This window comes from Desmodus rotundus, chromosome 3, assembly GCF_022682495.2.
Source record: "Desmodus rotundus isolate HL8 chromosome 3, HLdesRot8A.1, whole genome shotgun sequence".
Classification (NCBI taxonomy): domain Eukaryota; kingdom Metazoa; phylum Chordata; class Mammalia; order Chiroptera; family Phyllostomidae; genus Desmodus; species Desmodus rotundus.
Genome location: NC_071389.1, coordinates 198532935 through 198557052, shown reverse-complemented (window position 1 = coordinate 198557052; position 24118 = coordinate 198532935). Strand labels below are relative to the sequence as shown.

Below are 24118 nucleotides of genomic sequence, written 5' to 3'. Positions count from 1 at the left end.
GAGCGCGGGCGGGGGTCTCCAGCCCACCGCGTGGGTGCCAGCGGCTGGGTGTGGGGTGGGGCGGGCGCGGAGACCCCACCACGTCGCGTCTGCGGAGGGCAGGCAGGGCAGGTGGTGCGGCGGGCGGGGCCATGACGTCATACCCGCGGAGCGCAGCCTCCGCGCTGCTGGGGCGAGGCGGCGCCGTGACGTCACGCCTGCGGAGCGCCGCGCGCCGGCCGGGCGGCGGGCGTGGGCGCGTGCGGGGTGCGGGCTCGGCGCGGGGTGAGGGCGCGGCGCGGCTTAGGGCCCGGGCGGCGGCGGCGGCATGGCGGAGAGCGAGGCGGAGACCCCCAGCACCCCGGGCGAGTTCGAGAGCAAGTACTTCGAGTTCCATGGCGTGCGCCTGCCGCCCTTCTGCCGCGGAAAGATGGAGGAGATCGCCAACTTCCCGGTGCGGCCCAGCGACGTGTGGATCGTCACCTACCCCAAGTCCGGTGAGCCCGCGCAGCCCCCGCCCGCCGGCTCTGCGGCGCGCCCGCGTAGGAGCTGCAGCCGGCGAGCCTCCAGTCCGGGGTCGGGAGGGCCGGGTCGCCCACCGCCCATCCCGCGCCTGGATCCCTCCAGGGCGGGATCGGGGGCGGTCGGCCTGCATTTGGGGAAACTAAGGTCGGAGACCTTCGGGGGTGGGTCCCGGTGTCCGTGGCTGCAGGTTGGACAGCGTCCCGCGGGGATGGAGTCTGTTTGGCTGCAGCTTCCATGAGGACCGGCCCAGGGCCGCCGCTTCTCTGTGCGCCCCCTCCCATTATCCTGTTGGCTGTGTGACCTTGGACAGTCCCTTACCTTCTCTGTTCCCGGGCCCGATTCAGCCTTTGATGAGTGCGAAGTCCTGGCTATCACCCGAGGAAAGGGATGAAATTGGCGTGGAGGCCGAGAACGTCCCTCCCTTCCTGCGTGGACTCTGGGCGGGGGATGGGACCAGCCATACCCGGAATGTGTGCCTTGTTCCCCTGCTTCAGGGCCGCCTCCCTCACCCAAGTATCAGGCAGGACCCTGGGGCACCCGCATTTCCCCACTCTAACGGGCGTCCTTTGCACGACCGCCCACTGTATAGGCACTGAGGCTCAGAGAGGGGAAGTGGCTTGCCCAAGGTCACACAGCTGATGAGTGGTAGGGCTGGAATTTAAAGCCAGGACCTGATGGAAAGGGTTATCCTGCAGTGCCTCTTGGGAGGCTTGCAGGGAGAGAGGCCGGTTTCCCTTGTTGCCACCGTGCTGGGGAGGGAGGGAGGCGCCTGGAAGAGCTGTGCAGGGTCTCAGACACCCAAGGGCTAGGCCCGACTCCTCTGGGGAGGGTTTGGGGAGAGGCTGTGAGTGGAGGGCGGAGGAGCCATGTTGGTGGGGGAGCTTGGAGAAGAGAAGTCTGCAGGCGCTTCTGGCGGCCCTTGGGGAGAGGAGGGAAGCAGGTGTGCCCTGCCCCTGCTGTGGCTGGGGACTTTCCTCCCACTGAAGCCCACAGCCCTTCACCCAGCCCCGTGCGCAGGGGGTAGAGGGGGGGATTTGGGACTTTCCAGATTTTAGAGCCATAGGAGATGCCTGCGCTGTGAGAACAGCCGCCTGAACCACCCCAGAACGTGGGATCCACAGAGACTGAAAGTAGCCTTATGTCAGTTTGGGACAGGGTTTGCCTGCACCTGAATTGTGAAAAACCTTGCGTCTCTAGGATGTTGGAGTCGCCAGCGAGGGACTTCTGTTCCGTGTTGCTTTTTCTGTGAGGAGGTGGAGGGGAAAAGTAGCTGCTGGGGGCGGGGGGCAGGAGGAGGGCAGGAGGCGCAGGCCCCGAGCTTGCTTGGAAAGCCAGGTCCTTGGGGCTTGTAGGGGCTGCTTTAGAGGGGCCCTGCTGGGGTCTGGCAGCAGGGACCTTCCTGGGCACCTGGATGGGGAAGGAGGCGTTACTTACGGGAGTTTTCTAGATAATCAAAACTCGAATATTGTTTGGAGCTTGAATCTTTTGAAGCAGACAAGAGCACACCCTTTTACAGGGAGAGCCAACACCTGGCTCTGCCTTGGTGACGGAAAATCCAGCAGTGGCCTGGGGACCTTCCTGCGAGGTCCCTTCACACAAAGCCCTGGAGAGCTCCCCTTTCAAAACTTACAAATTCCCTCAGCCTGTATGGCCTTTCCCCACTCTTACTGTTTCTCCGGGTGCCCTGCCTGCTTTGCCTACCTGTTTCACCTGAGGGCTGGGCACCGCCAGGACCGCCTGCCGGGACTGTGTGTAAGCCGGGAGTATGTGGCGTTAGTAGCCTACTGTGCTCTAATGCTTTGTAGCTCACAGCCCAGTGTGTGCCATTCCAGCACATTCTCCCCAGAGCTCTGCGAGGTAGACTGTGGGCTCCTGTCTCCCAGATGGGGAACAGAGGACCTGGGAGGTTGTGCCCAGGCTCCTGTGGCTGAACCAAGGCTGAGCTGAGGTGACTGAGAGCCTGGGAGTGAAGGAGAAGCAGGGTTGTGGGTATTGTGGAGGCTGGTATTTTCTGTTTCTTTACTTTCTGCCTGGTTCTTTTTCTTCTTCTTTTATATTTTATTTATTTATTTAGAGAAAGGGGGAGGGAGAAAGAGAGGGAGAGAAACACTGATGTGTGAGAGATAACATTGATCTGCTGCCTCTCGCATGCCCCGTACTGGACACCAGCCTGCAACCCAGGCATGTGCCCTGTCCAGGAATCGAACTGGCGACCCTCTGGTTTGCAGGCTGTCACTCAATCCACTGAGCCACACCAGCCAGGCTCTTCCTGGTTCTTCGCTTTGTCCCAGTTCACCATTCTCACCCATCGCACGGGATGGTGACAGGGTCAGTGGGCCATTTTCTTGGGCACGGTGGCCGCGCCGGCTTTAAACCAGGGCTTCCGAAGCCTTCCCCACTCCCTGCCCTGCCGCCTGTGGTGTTCAGAATGTGAAATGCTCACCGGCACTGAAGAACTGGCCCCTCCCAACGTCTGCTCTGAAGAGCTTCTCTTAGCCAGAGAAAACGGGACCTGGAAGTCACCCCCAGTGGCAGCTGGCATAGCAGGAGGAGGGGTCTGGGGGCAGGATCTGGGTCCTTGCTGGTGGTTGGCCTCCGGTGAGTCCGAGCTTCTGTTTCCCCGACTGCAAAACCCACGGCTTCAACTGCCCAGTTGCAGAGGTGGCTCCTAGCTGCCAGGCCCTTTGAAGGGCTGTGACTTTGGACACGGGCCAGTCACGGTGTGGAATGGGACTTGGAATACTCTGGGAATGGTCGCTGGGCCACTTACCGAGTCCTGGGTTGGGTGCTGGGCGGTGGCAATCCACAAGGACCGCTCGTGCCTCTCCTCAGGGACTCCGGGGCCTCTCCCCTGTCTCTCAGGTGCCTGTGGCCCTTGGAAGGTCACCAGGGCAGCCAGACTCAGACCCCAAGAAGGAGGGAGGTCACGCCTTCTTTCCGCCTGCTTCATAGCATGGAAGTCCGAGGCCCTTAGGGATTCGAAGGTTTTTGTCACAGCTCTGAGTCCTCTGCAGGCGGACCTCAGGGAACCCAGTTCATACCTCCTTCCCCTACCCTTTCCCTCTCCCCTCCCCCTCCCCCCAACCAGGAGTGGGTCTGTAGGTGGCACAGGTGCTTAGGGATAAGAGCCTGGCTTTGAAGCTGAAGTCCCGGATTTGCATGTAGCTTTGCTGCTTGCCACCTGGGTGACGCTGGCAAATAATGTAGCCCCCATGTGCTGTGGTTTCTGCAGGGGCAGGAGAGACCACCTCACGGCCTTGCTGGGTGGCTCGGAGGCTCCGAGGCTCTGGGAAGTGAGGAGAGAGGGGTGTGGTTAGCACAGTGTGTCTGCTGGCTTGCATCTTGTCTGATGAAGAGTTGCTGTAACTCTTTGGTCCTCTGTGGAAGGGGTCTTTTTCCCTCTGGCTGCCTTCACCGGTTTCTCTTTATCTTTGATTTTGAGCACTTAATAGGATATGGCTAGGTTTTTTTTTTTTTTTTTTTTTTTTTCCAGGGTGGGGATACTTATCTTGCTTGGGTTTTTCTGACCTTGGAGCTATGGTTTGATGCCTTTCATTATTTTGGGGAAACTCTCAGCCATTATCTCTTCAATATTTCTCCGGTCCTGTCCTCTGTTCTTGTGAGATTCCGATTCCCATTCCAGTTTCTGTCGGCCAGTATTCAGGTTAACTGCTTCTTTCTTCCTCTGCGTCAGGTCTGGGAGCCCAGCCAAAGAACTCTATTTCTCTTACTGTTTTTATTTTTCCCGTGGTATTGTGACTTCTGGTTTCCATCTGTCTGCCAAAATAACCCTGAAATACACCCTAAAGGGGTGTGTTATTCACCGTTACCATGGAATCCTTTAACGTGTTGGTCAGACTTACTTTAACTGCTGAGTTTGTGATTGTTTCTTCTTTTGACGGGGCTCTTTTTTCCCTTGCCTTTTTAAACGAGTGCTTTTTGATCAGTCACTGGACATGTGTGCTGATGTCAGAGGCGGAGGGCAATTGTATTTGTGCTCGGGAAGGGCCTGTTCTCTCTGACCCGGCCCGCTGTGTGGGAGGGGGCCGCTCTGCGGGGGAGCTGGGCTGCACTTGTTGTTCTGACCTCTGGGTGACCGCTGGCTCCAACTCCCGCAGCTTCACCGGGTGCTTAACCTGGGGCTGAGTTTCCAGAGGGTCTGGCCTGGGCGTTCCCACCCCCTCTTCAACTTTCGGGTGGAGCCCTGGAAGGGTTTCTCCCCCAGGGGGTGGGGCACTGCTCTGACTTATTGCTCCAATTTACTGGCTCGGAGAGGAGGGGCCTGGACAGAGACGGCCCCTGTCCTCCGGTGCAGCTGCAGCCATGGGTGCGGCTTTCTCTGTGGCCCCGCCTCCCCTGAGTGACAGCTGTGTGGCCCCGCCTCCCCAATGAGGCTGTGCACCCTCACCTTCTCCAAGTGACGGCCAGCACTGCCTTGGTGGCGGGGCCTGTGCCGGGAAGTTTCACACCCCCTGTCCAGTGTTTGGGGGGGTCTCTGACAGAGCCCAGGGATGGCTTCCTGCCCCTCTCTCCAGGACCGAGGTTTTTTTCTCACCCATTTTCTAGCCACATTGGGTCTTCACCAGTGTAAAGAGGGTTGGAAGGGGAACAGGTTTGCTCCCCCTGCCCCAGAGTGGGCTGAAGTCATTTTCCTGTAGAGGATGACGGTCCTGGCCGTCACCGAGCGGCACCGAGGGGGTGCCCACCTGCCGCTGCTGGTCCTCTTTGTGGGCACGCGTGCAGCAGATCTGCAGAGAAGTCTGTTCCGGGCCAGCTCTCTCCTTGTGCTGGCTCTCAGTCCACAGCCACTGCAGTGCGTGGAAATTCTACCAGAACCCCTCTTGCCCACTCACACGGTGCCTGGCTTCTCCTGGCCCCGCCAGGGCCCGACTCTCGGGGATGGCAGCCACTTGCGGTCTCGTGGCTTCAGCTCGTTCATGGGCTCAAGTCCCATGAGAATCTGTAGTTCACCTGGCCTTTCCTCATGAGTGTGGTAGCCGTGCCCCTCCCAGCCCTTTGCACACTAGCCCAGAGGCACTGCTTCCCGAGTCTGGAGGGTCAGGTGAGTCAGTGCGTGTGTTTGTGGCTTCTGGAGTGTCACATAGCATCCCCAGGGGGCAGGGTCCCAGCACCGGCTTCTGGAGCGGAGGGGGGCGTGTGAAGGGGATGGGGCCGGGGAGGTGGGAGCCTTCCTCCAGCACGTTTGCAGACGTGTTGGACTTTTCTGGAAGCTCACGTCACTTCCAGAAGGACTGGAGAGCTGGGGAGCTCAGCGTGGGCTTCATGTGGGCTCTCTGGCACACAGGTGGTGGTTGTGAGGCTCAGCGCTGCCTGCAGTGAGCTGGGGTTTCCTGGGATCCCACCCCCTGCCAGTGTCAGGGTGTGGACTGGACCATGGCAGAGACCCCTCAGGTCTGCCCGGGTCCTTGTCAAGCCTCAGAGCGGACCCAGAGGTGAGAGGGTCCCACCTCTGTGTCTTGACATCCTCCCAGCTTTGCTGCCAGAGAGGCCCTTTTTCAGGTGAGGAGCTGAGGCCTGGGGAGCAATGGGCTGGTATTGGGCGTGGAGCCCCAGCGGGCCTCCCTCCGCAGGCAACACCCCCGCCCCTGGTCTGTGTGTCCACAGCTGTGGCTCCAGGAACCCTGGGCTCCAGGCCCCTGAGAATTTCACCCTGAGGAAGCCAAGGGCCAGAGGCGTGGTGACTGTTCCCGGCTCCACAGAGCTAGGCCGGGAATCGGGGCCTCACTAGACAGGGACTGTGGGCAGACAGGGATAGCAGCAAGCCAGGTCTGTCTCAGGGTGGGCAGCGCCCAGTGCTTGACATCGTCCGAGCTCTGTCCAGGGACCAGGTCTGTTCCCCTCGTCCAGCGGGGCCCACAGCTGGGCGCTGGGCTCCTGCATTGTGGGGGTGGGAGAGGGTGGCAGGTGTCCCAGCCACTTCCTCCCTCTGTGTCACCCTGCTCCATCCCCAGTCTGGGGGGGTTGAGGGTCCGAGCTTTAGCTTGGAAGCGAGAGCCCATGGCTCGTGGCCTTGGTTTGGCTGCCCCGAGCCTTGTGTATGTGAGTGTGTGTGTGTGTGTGTATATGAGCGTGGCGTATGTGTTAAAACACTCCAGTTCTGGAGTCAGAGCTCTGGGTCCCGGGTCCACGGCCCACCTGATCTGTGGCCTTGGGCAGGTAGTCTGTGTGCTTGCTTGTCCAGTGTGAAATGTAGCGAGAGCTGCCCCCCGGGCCTGGTGAGAATCCTATGAGGAGCAGGCTGCGTGAGTGCCTGTGACTGTGCCCGGGATACTGAGCGCCGCACCTGGCTGTCACTGGGATGACTGCGGGGCCCCTGCGTGTGAGCCTCTGCGGGCTTCTCGCCTGCCTTTGCCGTCCAGACTGCCCCTGCTGTCCAAGGTCCTCATCCTCGTGCATGCCGTGGGGTCGTTTTGAGAGATAATCAGGAGATGATTCTGAGAGACATCTTAGCAGCATGTGTGACACCTGGACAGACGAGACAGGTGTGTCACGAGAGGTAGTCACCTTTGCTCTCTCCTGTCCTGGAGGCCTTCTCAGTGTCTGTTGGGAGGGCAAGCCCTGCCCCTGGGGGGGCCCTGCAACACCCCGGCCGCCCCGGGCCCTGGATAAGCTGGGCCAGATCTGTCAGGGTGCTTCTTCAGCACCCAGCTGTTGCTGCTACTGAGGGAGCTGGCTGGGCCCTGGCTCTGGAGTGCCCATGGGGTACACAGTGGAGAGGGGCATCATGCTCATCTCTGCCTCCCTCACACCCTCACTCCATGCCAGTCAAGGAGTAGAGACCACTGAAGCCCTAAGAGGAGGAGAGGCGGTGACAGTGCATCAGGGAGGCCGTCTGAGCTCCGGAAGATCAGGTGTGGTGGCTGAGCATCAACTAACTGGCCCAGCAGGCAGCAGGGGTGCGCGGTGGGCGCATGAACCAGCTCCAGCTTCAGGGTTCCAGGGGCTGGATGCACCTGGCACCAGAGGGTAGCAGACATGATGGGGGGGGCATTAAAAACAGGAGGCTTTTGCAAAAGATGGGTTTCTTTGGGGAAGCTGATCCAGACAGGTTGTGCATTTGGGGTATGGAGCACAGCTATAGGCCATGATACAGGGCCATATTGGAAATGGGGATCAATGAAAACTGCACCTGTGAAAGGAAGGTTCCTAGCTCCCTCCCCTACTTGGCTCCCCGGATGCTCGTGGTCCTGCTGCGAAGAGCGGAGGCATCTTTGGAGAAAAAGAGGAGACATGAATACTTGCAGGCAGCATCTCCCATCTCAGCAGGGAGGGCGCCAGCGCTGGGCTGCCTTCCCAGACACACAAAGCCCTGCAGTCAGCAAGCCGTGCCCGCCGCAGACGGCTGAGTCCCGTCCTTCCTCTCACCTGTGGATGCAGTCAAGGTCACCGGATCTTAAAGTTGCCAACGTCAAGGACAGGTACTGCTGAAACAAAAGCAGAAAAAAGAGCTTGGAAGAACGAGAGACAATGTACAGAGCAGGAGAAAACCTAAAAAAGAAAAACCAGACGTGGCCTGCCACCCTAACTCTGCGTGATGTCCTTGGAGAGTGACGTCCTCGGAAAGCGGCAGCAGCTGCGCCACGGTGAAAGCACGCCACTGACTGGAAGGGAGCAGGGAAGGGGTGGGAGGGACTCCTGGGGCTTAAAAGGGTGGTTGCTGGAATTTAAAAAACCCACTGGTGAGGTTTGGATGGTCAAGTGGAGGAAGAACAGAAATTTTTACAAAATGATAGCAAATAGCAAAATCTAAGAAAATTGCAAGATCCCAGAGTTTCAAAAAGGTAGAAGAGAGAGTATGGAAGAGAAGAAATTATTGAAACCAGGATTTTCAGAACTCAGGGACATGAGTTAAATTTAAAACCCCTGCCCTGGCTGGTGGCTCAGTTGGTTGGAGCATTGTCCTGTATACCAGAAGGTTGCAGGTTCGATCCCTGGTCAGGGCACGTAGCTGGGTTGTGGGTTCGATCCCCAGTTGTGGCGCATGTGGTAGGCAACCAAATGATGTTTCTCTCTCACATCAATGTCTCTCTTTTTCTCTCTCTCATTCTCTCTAAAATCATGGAAAATGCTCTGGCTGGTGCGGCTCAGTGGATTGAGTGTGGGCCTTCGAACCAAAGGGTCGCTGGTTCGATTCCCAGTCAGGGCACATGCCTGGGTTGTGGGCCAGGTCCCCAGTGGGAGGCACTTGAGAGGCAACCACACATTGATGTTTTTCTTCCTCAGTCTCTCACCTTTCCCCTCTCAAAAATGAATAAATTAAATCTTAAAAAAAAGCCAACTGTTTAAAATCATGGAAAATGTCATCAGGTGAGGATTAAAAGAAAATTAAAAAACTTCCAGGTGTCTGGCACAGCGATGAAGTAAAAGACCATCTTGAAGCATTGCGAAATTTCAGAACTCAGAGAGAAGATCTCAAAGCTTCCTGAGAAAAATGGGCCACACTCAAAGGGCTGGGGACCAGGCCCTTAGAGGCTCAGCCCAACACTGGCAGCGGGAAGACGGGGATAGCGCTTTCAGAGTTCTGAGGGGAAAGGCCCCCAGCCTGGGACTCTGTACCCAGCTGAACTACCAGTTGCACGTGAGATAGACAGGGATGCTTGTCGTCGGGGGCTCTCAGTTCTCACGCTCAGGAAGCAGCTAGAGGGTGGGTCCCACCACCAAAGAGGGACACACGGATAAAGCATGGTGCCTCCAGCCTGCAGGAGGACAGTCGTGGAGCACGGAGGGACATGTCTCTGAGAAATAAAAAGAACTGGGAGCTCGCCCCATGCACTTGGCCATGTCTAGAGGGTTTGCTACAGAGTCGGGGGAAGAACTATTAATAGCTACATAGAAAAGTAAGCAAGTGTCCTGGCTGGTGTGGCTCAGTAGATTGAGTGCCAGCCTTGGAACCCAAGGGTTGCTGGTTTGATTCTCTGCCTGGTCCCCAGTAGGGGGCGTGCGAGAGGCAACCACACATTGATGTTTCCCTCTCTCTTTCTCCCTCCCTTCCCCTCTGTCTAAAAATAAATAAAATCTTTTTTTAAAAAAGAAAAAAAACTAAACAAGCAAACAAAGGCAGTATTTACTTTAGGAAAAACAAAATCTCGTGCAAGAAAGGAGGAGGGAAGCTTGTGTAAGGGAACTTGGCCAGGTCCTCTTCTCCCTTAGCTGAAAATCAGCAGACCATTGAAAACATAGATCGTGAAGTAACTGTCTAAGCATGTTCAACATTTGTGCTAAGAATCAACAAGAGTTTGCTCTGGGCATGGGATTCGGATGGGGCTGTAACTGAATTTTCTGTTATAAGTCTTCTATTAATAATGTTCTGACTTTTTAAACTAGGTGCATGTGTGATTGGTTACTAATAAAATAAAAATAAAAGAATCCTAACTCCAGCCCCAGAACCCTGGTGGTTGGGCGCAAAGTTCCGTTGGTTCTGACCCGAGTGGTGCTGGTTCCTCTCTCCCCAGTGTGGGTGGAACTGCTGATGGGCTCAGGCCGGGCCCCCGATTTCCCGGGGAGTCCCCTGAGTACCCCGATGGGTCTCAGCCCAAGAAGTCCACGCAGGAGTGATTTCCAGCGTCAGCAGCAGCTCTTCTGTGGGCGACTGCTTCTGGGGGACAGGGAAGTGTGCGGGTGTCTCCCCAGCCTGGCAGCCCTGCCGGCCCTGCCCGGTGACGCAAAGCGCCTGGCTCTTGCTGCCTCACCTCGGTGTGCTGGGAGTCATGCTTCCTGCTGCTGTGCCCTCTTGTGCTCATCACCCCCCCCCCCAGGGCTCAGAACCCTGTGGGGGGTGGTTGGGGTGCTGAGGCCCCCTCTGCCCCCACCTGCTTTTATGCCTCTGGTCTGGGGGGCTGCAGGAGTGGAGGGACAGCCAGCATGGCTGTGGCCACTGTGCCCCCCCATCGGCCCTGCAGGCTTCCTGCGGGGCCTCACCCAGAGCTTCTCAACCTATCATGCCCCCGCCCCCCGGGCATTCTGGGAAGGCTGTGAGGGAAGTGGGGACCCCCATCTTTGGGTTCCCACTGCAGATGTAGCTTTCCCCTTCCCGTGACTGTGGACTGGTCACCTGAACTCAGGCTTTCCCTTTCCCTGTCTATATAGGACTTGCTTACAGACCCTCCTGCTGCCTGGTGCGTGCTGTCCCAGCTGTCCCCTGTCACCCGGGGAGTGGCTACCACGTTTCGGGGAGGGCTGCCTGGTTTGTCGGAGGCTGTGCATGGCCTTGTGTGTGAGGGTCCCAGCCAGTGGTGCCCGTCATGGTGTTAGGGGCTCAGAGCGATGCTCACTGGTAGAGAACCTTTTCGGCCCAGAGCAGGTCACGTCGGGCCCTGACCCCAAAGCCCTGTGAAGAAGGAAGGGCATCGTCCCATTTTCTAGAAGGGGGCAGGGACTCCTAGGGCCAGCCCTTGTCAGGAGGGTGGCCTGACCATCAGATCCTGAGTGAGGACGGTGACGGACTCCAGACCTCACAGACGGAGGGTAGAGCTCTGCAGAGAGAACAGGCCCTGGTGGGCCTCGGGCCCGCACTCAGATCCCAGCCTTCCTGCTCCGCTCCTGGAGTGGGGCGGTGGGAGTCTGGGCGGCAGGCACTGCGTCCCAGAGCACCTGAGGAGGCTTCTGGGGTCAGTAGCCTGAAGATGACGTCCACATTGGCCAGCTGGCAGGGTAGCCTGTTGAAGGCTTGGGCCCCAGGGTGCTGAGCTCTAGGAGCGCAGGAGAGCTGGCTGCAGCAGAGTGCCGGCGGGGTGGAGAGAAGGCCGAAGCCGAGCAGGACTGCGTCCCCGGGATGCTGGAGCCACTGGGGCCTGCACAGGGCCGTTGGGTGGCCGTGATAGCCAGGAGAGTGGATGGAAGGGCCAAGGGTGGCTCGTGCTGATGCCTGGGGTGCCACCTGTGTGGGTGGGACTTAGGGCTGGGGCAGTGGGCGTGGAAGGACTGGACACAGCCAGTGCCTGGCGGGGACCCTTGCAGAGCCTGGGCTATGTGACTGCAAAGCAAGTGCTTGGTCTTCAGTTGGAGTGTCTGGAGCCTTGTGGTGACTGGTCAGTGTAGTTTCCGTCACTGTCTGTAGCTGGCTTCTGTGACCCTCCTGTCACCTCCAGCCCACCAGCTCACTGCACTGGCCCTGTGTGCCCCCATTCCCCGCCCCCCGCCTCCACTGCCCTGGGGCCGGGCCGGTGTGCGGAGTGCTCTCCTGTTGAGTCCCCTGTGAACCGGAGAAGGTAAGCAGAGAGTGGCTCAGCCAGGAGACGGACTTGGGTGGGTGGCTGGAGCAAGGGCCACTGGGGGCTGGCCAGTGGGTCTGGCGGTGGAGGGCTTCCTCCGGCCTCACGAGGCTAGGCTTCTGGCACAGGCATTTAATGGGGGCGGGGATGGGGCTTTGGAATGGACACGTCGATACTGTTGTAAGTCGATGTTAATGGGCAGAGCACCTCAGTTTGGGTCACTGCCTGTGGGGGCGGCAGGGGTTGGACTGGGGAGCACCAAAAATAGGCTCCGAGGCCATGCTGGGAGAGGCCATTTCGGGAACTCTGCCCACAGTCCATTTCTGAGCACACAGCACCCCCAACCCCCGCCTCGTGCTACTCTGAGCTGGCTGGCGGACAGGCCACCCCAGGAGGAATGGGGTGGGGCCGTGCCCCCACTGTGACCTTGGGCCCCCGTAGGCCTCAGGAGCCGCATCTGTAGATGGAGTGATGGGCCCCACCTCTCGGGTGGATGGGAGGCTCCCACTGTTAATGGACAAAAGTTCTTTCTGTTTGAGTTGAAGAGCTGCTGCACCACTTCCTTCCTTCTGGGCCTTTGCTCCAAAGCTGCCTCTTCCAGGAAGTCTTCCTTGATCAACATATTCCTTTCTGATTACTCAGCACCAGGGTTTGTCTGCATTCAGAATAAAGGAACGTGCAGGTCACTCCTGGGCTGTTGGCACAGCAGGGGACAGGGGGCAGGCTGAAGGGCTGGAGTGTTAATCACGTGGCTGGTCAGGGAGCCTTCACACCTGAAGGACCTGAGGGAGGGAGGAAGGGGCTGCAGGCAGGGGCGCAGCCGATGCAGACAGCACATCCCTGACCAGCAGAGAGGCCGTAGGAGCTCTGTGGATGAAGGAGGTGTCAGAGAGGTGGGGGCACGGAGCGAGGCTGACACGCGTGTGGCCCACGGAGAAGCCCTTTACTCTGGGGAGGTACAGGGCCAGTGGAGGGTCTTCACTGAGCGGGGAGGCGATCGGGTGTCCCTGTTGGCACCATCTCTCACGCCGCTTCATGGAGAACAGACCGGGGTGTGTGAGCTGGGCAGAGCTGAGAGCTGCGGGAGGGGCCCCCCCGCCCCCCGCCCCCGGGCAGTGGCAGAAGGGTGCCCTCTGCTCACGTGATGGCAGAACCAGCCGTTCAGGAGGGGTGAGGAGTGAGGACTGTGAGTCTCTGTTTGGTCTGAGCAGCTGCCCAGGCTGTTTGCTGAGGGGGCAGGTGGGCACCTCTCGTTCCCAGGTGGACAATGTGGGGATGGGGCTGCGTGAGGCCCTTCTGGGAGCGGGTACAGCCGCTGTGGGGCAGTGAGCGTTTGTAGGGTGCATAGGTGAGGAGCCGGCAACAGAGACCCGGGCCCTGAAGAGAAGGGGCCAGAGCACTGAGAGGGGACCCGTTGTGCCCGTTCCTTCTGAGACTCCAGACGGGGTGGGGACCGGGGGTGGTCCTGGGCTCCCTGGCAACCCAGAGCCGAAAGCCTGAGTGGAGGGCCCGCACACAGGGACCAGAGGAAGTGCAGGGACTTCGTGTCCGTGTGAGGATCTCGCCACCCTGCTCCCCCAGGCTGCCTGCTGGCCTTGGGTGCTCACCAGGGCTCCTGCCTTGGCAGCCCACTGCATGCCCAGGCTCGGGGGGAGCTCACCCACGGCCACCGAAGGGTGGGATTCAGGCCAGTGTTCTTCCACTAGACTTAAGGTGCTCCTGGGACCCCCTCCTGCATGGCCCTTCAGCCCTCTTCTTGGGTACAGGTGCTGACCTGAAAAGGGGACTCCCTCTGAGCACCCCCCTCCTGGGGCCTCTTCCCTCCAGGCACGAGCTTGCTGCAGGAGGTGGTCTATCTGGTGAGCCAGGGTGCCGACCCTGACGAGATCGGCGTGATGAACATCGATGAGCAACTCCCGGTCCTGGAGTACCCGCAGCCGGGCCTGGACGTCATCAAGGTGCTGTAGGCAGGTGGCACCCGGTCCCCATGGCCCGCTGGGCCGCTTCTGCCCTCACACCCCAAGTGACAGTTCCTCCTGAGGGGTTCGGGGGGCGCTGTGGCCAGAGGGAGAGCAGGAAGCTGCCAGTACTCCAGGGGCCAGGAGACGGGCCGGAACCTGTGACAGTGACCCTGGGGTCAGATCAGTGGGTGACGTGGGTGACTTCAGGGCAGAAAGGAGGCAGGCACCGGGGGTGGGGCTGCACCTGTCCCTCCCTGTGCGTCACCCCGTCTGCCGAGGCAGCTGGGTCACCCGTTTGCATCAGGTATTTGGAGTCCAGAAGGAAACAAACATTATCCCGAGGTCCCGTCCGTTCTGTCCCTCTGGTGTGTCTGGAGTTTTCTCTCCATCGTCCCCTCTGCCACCTCTTTAGTTCAGCTCTCATTTCTGGCTTGGCCCACCTGCCCCTTCCCCCACTAGCTCAGCGTTCTGTGTAATTTTTGTCACTCTGAAGTCCAAGGTCCTGTGTGAGCTGGTCTCTGCAGCCGAGCTCTGGGGTCCACCCAGCTGCTGACCACGCTCCCGCGTGGCCTCATGGATTCAGCTTGTGCCAGCTCATCCACTGCAACCGTCCGTAGAGCTGCACTGGGTGCCTGGCGTGGGCCAGCACAGCTCTAGGCGTGGGGGTACAGCCAGGGACCCACAACAGACATTGCAGGCTCACGGAGCTGACAGTGTAGGAGGGCCACCTACTAGAGAGCAAAACAAGGAGGTGTGGTGGTTCACGGGTGACCAGTGCCAGGAGGGAGCAAAGCAGGACTGGACAGGGCGGACGTCTCAGTGGGGACGTTGAGTGAGGTCCTGAAAGAGAGGAGAGCTGCTGAGTCGGGGCAGAGGGACAGTGTGCAGACCCCGGAGGCCTGGCCCAGCGGCACGGCCCGTCCCAGGAGCCGCAGGCAGGCCTGGGGGCCCAGCTGGTGGTGAGGATCCACAGCCCCTCTGTGCCTGGTGCTTCCTCTGCTGTCCTTTGAGGCCCGTGCTGGGCCTGTGGGCAGGCCCCTCATGACGGTGACAGGCCGATGTGGCCGGGGGGTCCCAGAGGGTGGCCGCGTCTTGCTCACATCTGGCCCAAGGTTCAGCCTAGCAGGTGGTCACATCTCTGGAGAGAAGTTTTTCAGGTGGAATGCTGGTCCGCACTACCCAAGACCCTCTCTGCCTGGCCCCCATTAGAAAGGCCCCATGACCCATGTGCCCTGTGACGTCTGACGCCTCTCCCCTGACCCTGCTGCAGGAGCTGACGTCTCCCCGCCTCATCAAAAGCCACCTCCCCTACCGCTTCCTGCCCTCCGATCTGCACAACGGTGATTCCAAGGTAATTCCCTGCTATCCGCTCTATTCCCCGCTCCCGCCCCCCCCAACCCCAACCCCCGGCCAGGTTCCTAATGAGTACAGACACTGGTCTGTCACCCTCGTGGGGTCCCAGAGGACTGACGTGGAGCAGGACCCCTGGTACGGGCCGTGTACCCCTGGTGGAGCCTGTATCTCTAGCATTGTATTTGTGTTTCTAATCTGGGCTTTTTTTCCCCATAATTGAACTTGACCTTGACCAGCTTAAGTGCAGCCTCTGCCCAGCGAGGCAGAGGATTCCAGGCTGATTTTTCCCGTTTTTTCAACTGCATGCAGTGTATGAGGCCGGCAGTTCTCATCACCAGTGTCAGGACCGGAATTTTCTGTCTACTGATGTTAAAACAGAGGGGAGGATGGAAATGTGACGGCACACTCAGGGAGTTGTTCTAGCGGATGCTGTGGTGGGGACAGGGTCGCACCTGCTGATACAGCGTGACAGTGCGGCACCTTTGGCTGCGGGGCATGTGGGGCCGGCGGTGATGCGGGACCGGGTCAGTGTGCCTGTAGGAGAGGTGTGTGGGTCTGTGAGCCTGCGCAGGGCGGCTCCCTGGGTGGGGGATCAGTGACGTACCAGTCCCTCCTCCCTGTCCTCCTCCCTCCCTGCCCCCCACAGGTCATATACATGGCTCGGAACCCCAAGGATCTGGTGGTGTCCTATTACCAGTTCCACCGCTCCCTGCGCACCATGAGCTACCGAGGCACTTTCCAGGAGTTCTGCCGGAGGTTCATGAACGATAAGTGTGAGTGTGTCAGCCTGCGGGCACAGCCGTGACACCTATTGTCCACCGAATGCCGGCGTGTGCTGGTGCTTTGCCCGCGTCCCCCAGTTCCGGCCTTCCCCGTGCACGGTGGGCCTGCTTTCCCGCTTGTAGGCTAACACGCTGGGGCTGGGGGGCGATGGGAAGCTTGTCTGAGGTTGCAGCTCATGCGCAGCAGAATGGGCGTACTACTCGGAAGCCCTTCTCTCCCACCACAATGTTGGGGTTCCGAGAAGTTCTCCTGTTAAAAGCATCTCTTCCTGCCTGGATTCCCAACAGTGAAAATGGAGGCTCACACATCTCGCCTACTGGTGACAGAGGCCAAGTGGGGCCCCTCAGGCCTTCAGCTGACCCAGGGTGGGGCACGCTTGGGGGAGGGGATGGCAATGCTTTGTGCAGGAAGCTCGGTCCCAGGGAGGGGTGAGCTCAGGCTGAGCATGCCGGGGCCCTTCCGGATATCCCCTCCCCACAGGGGGAGTGGGCTGCGTCACACGGGCTGTCTCCTTGTCAGCGGGTCAGCAGGTCCTTACTACCCCTCCGTTCCCCTCACCTGAGGTGGCTCCCTCTTGACCAGCCATGGCTTCTTTGGGCACCCTTCCGAGACCGCGAGTGGGCAGTTGAGAGTTGGCTCCCAGAAGAGTTTTTAAATGGGTCATGTCCCTACTTTGATTTGATCTGCTCCGAGACTGTTGCGTAGCCAGGCGTGAAAAGACACTTGCTATTTCATTTCCCAGCTCCAGTAACGCCCAGCCCCGGTGTCCGCTGTCCAGCGCAGCCCGGGGTTCTGCAGGGAGATTAAGTGATGGGATTAGGATCAGGCGCAGAGCGGACATCCAGGAACACAGTTTCCCAAATGTCCATGGAGCCCAGGGCAGCTGAGCTGGAGCTGCCCCCCGCCCAGTGCACATGCAGACCCCCACTTGCGTGCGGGGGCCCATGTGGCCCAGAGTCTGCAGGCCTGGAGCCACACTGTTCCCTACTGTCTGCCAGGAGGGGCCCAGAGGGGGCAGCCACAGCCCCTGCACCCTAAGGCCCCTGGAGCCTGCCAAAGGCTCTCTGCCCGCTGTCTGGCTTAGGTCCCTCATGGTCTGCCAGGCATTTGGAACAAGCTGCCCTTGTGGTTCCCAAAGCCGTGTTTTCAAGTCCCAGCATGCAGCATGTCTCTGTAGAAGCAGCCACCTATATGGGGACAGCGCTGCCACAAATAGGTGTCCAGCAGGTTCGGATCTCCGCATGGTATGGGGCTTAAAGCTTCCTGCTCGGGCCAGAGCATTTAAAAGTAATCCCAAAGCAGACTTGTCCACGTTGTCAAGGTCACAGCACTGTCCTGAGCTGAAGTTCGAGGCCTTGGCCTCTCCTTGTGGCCCTGCGAGTTGTTCCCTTTAGTCTCTGTGCCCACCTGGTGCCCCATACCTCCGCTCCAAGGAGGCCCCCTGTGTGGCTTCTCTGTCCAAGGTCCTGAAATTTTGAATAATAAGGTGGTGCGGTGGGGCCGTGAAATGATACCATTTACTAAGAGAGCAAGGTCAGGGGACCCACTGACAGAGCTGGGTGCTGGGGGTTGGGGGGCTGAGTCTGGGGGCAGGAGCATTGGAAGGAGCCATGCTCTGGGGGCAGGATCTCTCCCGGAGCCCCCTTCCCAGGTCCACAGCCCCTCTGCAGCTGCCAGCCAGGGCTCAGAGGTGCAGGCACATGCTGTTCCTGTGTTCAGTGACCATGGTCCTCACGTCCTCAAGGTCCCCGAGTCAGCTCTCTTGTCCAGCTCCGCCTCACACACAGTGGTTGTCACCTGTCCTGTGAGTTTTCTCGTGCACGAGGGGGGTTTTCTGTGCTCCATGTTCATGGCATGGCTCCTGCTCTGCCCAGGGCCCAGGCCACCGACCCACGGTCCATTAGCCTGGTGGTGACGTGGCTGTCACTCCCTTCTCTGGATTCCCCCCCACCCCATCCTCTCAAAAGCGGAAGGTGGTGTGACTGTGTTTGGGGCCTGCCTTGCGTGGGTTTCCTCCTGGCGTGCAGGGGAAAGCAGGGATGGGCCAGGCTGGCTGTGGGAGGGGGCCAAGGCCTGGGTTCCGGGGCCCCACAGCTAGACCCCCTGGGGGAGGGAGCAGCAGAGGGGCCAGGATTTACCTGGCAGCAGGTCCCACACAAGGCCTTTGGCCAAATCCCTGTCCTCTTCTTTCCATTCATTTCCCCCGTTTGCTCCTCTCTGAGCAGAGCTTCTGCCTTCTTCTGGGCAGGGCCTTTCTGCTGCAACCTGCTCCTTAGGGCCCACCCCTCAGCAACCCCTAACGCCTGATTGACACCGGGATCCCTCAGGACCCCTCAAGCACTGTGGGTTCAGGCTGCTGCTGTGCTGCCACCTGCTGGCGAGATGGCAGACTGGCACTGGCCAAGAGCAGGGGTTGCACAGTCCAGTCACTGCTGGCCTCGTGGGCGTGGGCTAGAATCTGCTTAGTCTCCTGCATCCTACCCCAACCCCGCCAGCAAGCTGTCTGGCCCTGTTTCCGGTTCTCTGGGTGTCACTTCCTTCCCGGTGACTGTCTGTTAAACCCAGACGCCCGTGGGTGCTGAGGACTACCTGTGCTCAGGAGAGGCCTTCACCCCAGTGTCAGGTCTGCGAGTCATCGAGAAGGCAAGAGGGCGGGGCAGACGACTGTCTACAGGAGAGACCTGTGCAGAGAGGGAGGCTGGGTGGCGCCCTCCCCCAGCCAGCTCAGCTCTTCCTTCCTGCGTCACCGCCCCTAGGCAGTAGGAGGGGAGCCCTCCCAAGGCAGGGAGCAAAGCCCGCCCCCTCCCTGTGATGTGTGACCCCCGTCCCCTTGTCCCCACAGTGGGCTACGGCTCCTGGTTTGAGCATGTGCAGGAGTTCTGGGAGCACCGCGCTGACTCGAATGTGCTGTTCCTCAAGTATGAAGACATGCACCGGGTGAGTCCCGCCCGCGAGCGCCTGGGCCTGGGGGGGCGTGGTTGGGGGGGTGGGGGGTGCATTGCAGCCTGCTCGCCTGTGAACTGAGTGCAGGACTCACTGGAGTGTCTGCAAGCCGCCCACCCAGGCTGCAGTGTGTCCGGTCTGCTGCCTGCCCCTGCTGGAAGCCTGTGTATTTCCCTGCCCTAGCAGGGAGGCGGGGCCCCAGCCAGACCCCCCCTGCTGCCACCCAGCACCTCTCCAACGCAGCTGACCGGCTCAGGGCTGCGGGCCCGAGATGGTGGACTCCAAGTTTGTCATCTCTCAGCCTGCCTGCCTTGGAGTGGAGGTTCTCCGCCTGCTGAGAACCCCGTGGGTTTAGCTGAGACGAGCGTGCAGGAGCAAAGGGCCCAGACCAGTGGTGGCCATGGGGTGGGGGAGCAGGGCCAGGCCTGTGCCCTCGGGAGCTCGCTGTCTGAAGGGGGGCTGCCTTGTCATGTACCACAGTCACCTCCCTCCTCGTCAACACCTTTAGCCTTTCCGTGAACTGAGCACTGTCCGCGGTACTTGGCGTATTAGCGTACTGAATTCCAGAGCAGGACGACCCTCTGCGGGTCTGGGGCGTCTGGAGAGGAGCGAGCTGATGGCTGCTTGTCCGTATGACAAACCAGCAGCCTGCCCAGCCCTCCTCCCTTGATGGCTTCTTCGCCTTCACTCTGCTCCCCTTGGCTGGGGAGCCCCTCAGAGTGGGCTCCTGTCTGAGACGCTCCAGCCAGGCTTGCCCTGGACCCCCGTGCTGCTCTGTCAGGTTCCCTGTGACCTCCGAGCACCAGTCAGTGCTCAGGACCCATGTCTCCCGACTTCCTGGTGGCTCAAGACCGGTGGTCACCGTGCCGCCTGCTGGCCTCTCAGAGGCTCTGAGGAGCTCAACACAGGGATGTCAGTATCAGAGGACCCACGGTTTGCCAGGGAGAGAGTGGTAGTACTCAGAGATGGCCTTCTGTCAGTGGGCCAGCCGGGAGTGACTCTGGCTTCAGCCAAGCCAGCTCCCGCAGGGGGAGGGGTCCCCAGGGGCCTCCCTGCTCTCCCACTCCCCGTCCAATTCCAGCTGAGGGAGGAAAGGGTGGGGAAGCGGGAGTGCCTGGGCTTTGCCCGTGGCACGGTCTGACATGGAGTTTTACTTCTGGCTGCTGTTTCACCACGGCCCCAGCTCCCATCTGCTTCCAGACTCCCCCGAGGACCTGGATTTGAACTTAAGAGCTGCCCTTGGGCCAGTTCCTAAGCCCGGGATTTCATTTCCAGACAAGACTCATCTCAGGCTTGGCTCGGGACCAAATCGGCGGTGCACACAGAGCCCCTTGTGGTGTCCAGCCCAGAGTCGGCGGTCAGTGGAGGCGTTGCTTCTGATGGGTCCCCTGCTCTCTGCTCTTGTCTTCCAGGACCTGGTGACAATGGTGGAGCAGCTGGCCAGATTCCTGGGGGTGTCCTGCGACAAGGCCCAGCTGGAGTCCCTGATCGAGCACTGCCACCAGCTGGTGGACCAGTGCTGCAACGCGGAGGCCCTGCCTGTGGGCCGGGGTACGCGCCCCTGCCCAGGGGCCCAGGCCCAGTCCCCCTCCTGTGTCCCGCCGCCCTGTGTCTCATTTTCTCCAGCGCTCTGCTCTGTGTGGGGTGGGAAGGCCACATGGTAGCCAGCCCCGCCAGTTCCGGGCGCAGTGGAGTGCCCCCCTGCAGCCATGGGCATTGTCACAGGGCCACCAGCGCTTCAGTTCACAGGAGAGCCTGCTGGGGATGCCCCAGCCTTTGTGGGCCAGATGGTTTCCAGCAGGTGTCTTCCCCGATGGCCCCACCGAGCAGAGCCCGGGGACGGGTCTGGGGCTGTGAAACCTCAAAGCATACAGGTGGATTCTTTAGCCTTTATCTGGCTTGTGGGAGATTAAATGCAGTGGGTAGGCAAAAGTTCCCATGTGAGGAAGTGCCGTTTCCCGCACTCACCCATAGGTGCTGGTGGTATGGGTGGGGACGTGCCCCTCCTCTAGGGCAGAGGGCTGAGAGCAGAAAGTGCAGGCTTCGCACAGGTGTGGCCAGGCTGGTGTTCCCTCCTGGTGCAGTTTCTTGCACATGAAGCAGTTTGAGGTGGAGGAGACACTCCTGGCACATCCCCTCCAGACCTCAGAGGCTGCTTGGCTGTGCAGAACTCAGGCAGTAAAATCTGACCTTGACCTTGAGCGGTGGCCCTGGCCCCCCTCTTGCTAAGAATGAGTTGCTCTTACATGTGGTGATGGAGACCTGAGGCCAGGTCCCGCCTAGACATGTGGATCTGGAGCTTCTTGGATGACGGGAAGGCTTGAAGGGCGAAGAGATTCCTCCAGTCTGCTGTCCACCTGTCTCAGATACACAGGGAGACACCTGGGTGGTAGCAGAAGGGCGGGGCTGTCATTACAGCTGCCCTGCACGCTGGGGGTGGGTGCCTTTGGTCATGCCTCTGAACTTGACCAGCATCCCGTTCTTCTCTGCAAGGGGCTGATCTTGGCTGCCAGGTGGCTCCTGGGCTGTTCTGAAGGTCAAGTGGACGGTGCCTTCCGTAAAGACAGAGTAGCCCACTTTTCCAGGGAGAAAACTGGAACCCAAATACCTTGCGAGTTATTGCCTGGCTGCATCCTCACAAATATTTATGATTTAAACTTTGTTTGCTCTTTTTTAGTTTCGCTTGTGCTCTGTGTTGTTATCCTTGGGTGTGACCTACACCCCTTTCGGTTCATTTGTGTGGTAGAGTGTCGGGAACACCCTGCGTTCCGCATGCTGCTTCGGGTGTGTGTGTTTGCTTTACCATTGTTCACCTTGGTTTTGCTTTATTTCAGTTCTTTGATTTTGTTTTCTTTTAGCACATTGCCTCTTTGCTCAGAAGACCTCCTTGCGTTGGTGAGAATGCAGGGGCTTGAGTAGCCAGCTGCATTGCTTAAATTTGATTCATATCACAGCATAAATTGCACTGTCTTGATTCCAAATCCTAAACCAGGTGGGTGACTCCTTTGATGAGCTTTCAGCTGCGTCAGCTGAGAAAAATAATCATGGAAAAATATATTTATAGTGTGGTTGGTCTAGATGCCTCCTAATTTCTCCCTTAGGTATCATGAGCAGGTGGCAGGAACAGTCTCTCCTGTTTGTATCCTCTCCAGCACTGCCACGTAACTCTCATTGCCAAAGAGATCTTGTCCCGTTGCACATACTAGCTCAGTGCTGGCAGGGCTGCCGTTCGTACCTGAAGTCCTGCCAGGACGAGGCCGGCTGTTAACTATGGTCCGACTCAGGGTATTTGCGGGTGGCCCCCAGAGCTCTGACCTCAGATGCTGGCGGTGAACATAATTCTGAAGGCCCTTTCAGTGCTTCCAGGCCACGCCTGAAAAGCACAGCACTGCGGCCGGCGGGCTCCCAATTCCCAGAGCCGGGCAGCCAGCATTCCCGCCCCCTCTCCACACCCCCCCCCCCCCGCCCCTGGTCATGGTCACAGTCACTGTTAATATTTTACCAGACCAACTGCAGGTTTTGTAGTTAACAGGGAGGTGGGGGGGGTCCTCAACTTTGGGGTCATTTTGAGCTCTCTGCACTAATCCTGCATAACCAGCAGGTTGCCCAGAGCCTGGCCAGTCTGCAGGCTCTGCGCTCCTAGGTGTTGGCCTCCCTGTGCTGCTGCCCTGGCACATGGCTGGGGACGGCCCCTGACTTACCTGGCAGGGAGTCCGGAGTTCTCACTGCTGCGAACACTGGACATCCAGTCATGAAAGCTAGTTGCCTGTTCATTCCTCCCGAGCAGGCTGCTCCCTCTTCCTTCTTGCCCTGGAGGCTTCCTGCTCACCATAAAATGTTCCACTTTTTGGGTGATATTTTTTCCCTTTTCACATTCTTCAGAAGCAAATGCCACCTTGGTGGGGCTGTTGAGCCGTGAGTGAGTAGTGGTATCACGGGAGCCCCAACCCACATGGTGCCAGGGTGGTGGACCCCTATCACAGACACTGACCACCCCTGGGTGCCTAGAGGCCCCACTCTGCCTGGGGGTGGGGCCCAGCAGCGAGCAGGGCAGCAGCCCTTGCAGCCCCAACTCTGTGCACTCCTGGTGCTGGGCCACCGAGTGGGGAGAGGACACCAGGACGACAGACTCAGGGAAGTGGGTTCAGTTCATCTGTAGTTCAGATCGCCTGTCCCGCACCCTAGGCCAATGTGGAGGGTCCGGGAGTAGATGTGGAACCTTCCAGGTCCATTTCCAAGGCTTCCTCTGGTTCGCTGGCTGGCCCGACAGCACACGGATGCAGCATGCACTCTCGTTTGTGTTGCAGGCAGAGTCGGGCTGTGGAAGGACATCTTCACCGTGTCCATGAACGAGAAGTTCGACCTGGTGTACAAACAGAAGATGGGGAAGTGCGACCTCACGTTTGACTTTCATTTATAATAACAGCAACGGCAGCCCTGCATGCTCAGTCCCCAGACACTACTAGCTACGAGTCCCGTAGGCACGTGTTCGTTACTCGCTGGACAGGCTCCGGGGCGCCCGGAGGGGGCGGGGAGAGGCGGGCTGGCCTTGGGCCGGAGCAGCTGCCGCCGCCTGAGTCCGCAGTCCGCACGCGTCTGATCACCTGCGTCGTCAGGATCGCTGTCTTGACGGCCGTTTCCCCAAGTCAAAGTCTGCAACGTGTGCAGCTGCAATGTCTGCCTTCTGCGGCCCCACATTATTTATCGTATTTTCTAGAGCTTTTCACTGGAAATCTAAATAAAGTCAGTGTAAACCAAATAAAAGTTCATTTCCGCGGGGACTCAGGAGCGAGCCACTCCCCAGTGGTAGGAAGACCTCAGGGTGGACTCTATATTTTTGCAGCTTTCTTCTGTGAGGCGTGGCCGAGCCCTTGTCACTGCGGAGGGTGAGGGCCCGGGTGTGGTGGGGGTTTGGGGACCTGTCTCGAGATTGTGTGTCGTTCTTGTAACCTCCTTCACACGAAGCAGAAACTGCTCACCGGGGCATTTTTGAAAGGTTTGCCCCTCTGCGAGGGACCTCAGCCACCGGGGGGGGGGGGGGGGGGGGGGGCTGGCATGTAGCGACTGGAGCGTCCGCCCTGGAGACGCACGCTGAGCACTCAGACTTTCGAGTTCTCGTTCATGGTCTTTCGTTCATTCCCTGGAGCAGAAACGTGCTTGCACTGGCGAGCAGACGCTACTCGGTGAACTTCTGGGGCTCCTGGTCTTCCCCTAGTGTTCGGGCTGTTCCATCCCATCCGAGCCTGAGGTGCTCAGCCGCGGGAGGACCACGTTGCAGGTTTAGAGCCCCGTTTCACTCAGACCGTGTGGCAGTCCTGCCATTGCCTGCCCGGTACCGCAGTA

The 24118-nt window shown here is 59.5% G+C and overlaps 1 protein-coding gene across 1 annotated transcript; it reads left to right on the top strand.

The window, feature by feature from the left end:
* The first annotated feature begins 190 nt into the window (after positions 1 to 190).
* Positions 191 to 23807, top strand: SULT4A1 (sulfotransferase family 4A member 1). Its single transcript, XM_053919668.1, has 7 exons — positions 191 to 476; positions 13563 to 13693; positions 14967 to 15047; positions 15696 to 15822; positions 18675 to 18769; positions 20188 to 20326; positions 23083 to 23807. The coding sequence occupies exons 1-7, from the start codon at positions 308 to 310 to the stop codon at positions 23193 to 23195; spliced, it is 855 nt and encodes a 284-aa protein (XP_053775643.1). The 5' UTR covers positions 191 to 307; the 3' UTR covers positions 23196 to 23807.
* Positions 23808 to 24118: the final 311 nt, after the last annotated feature.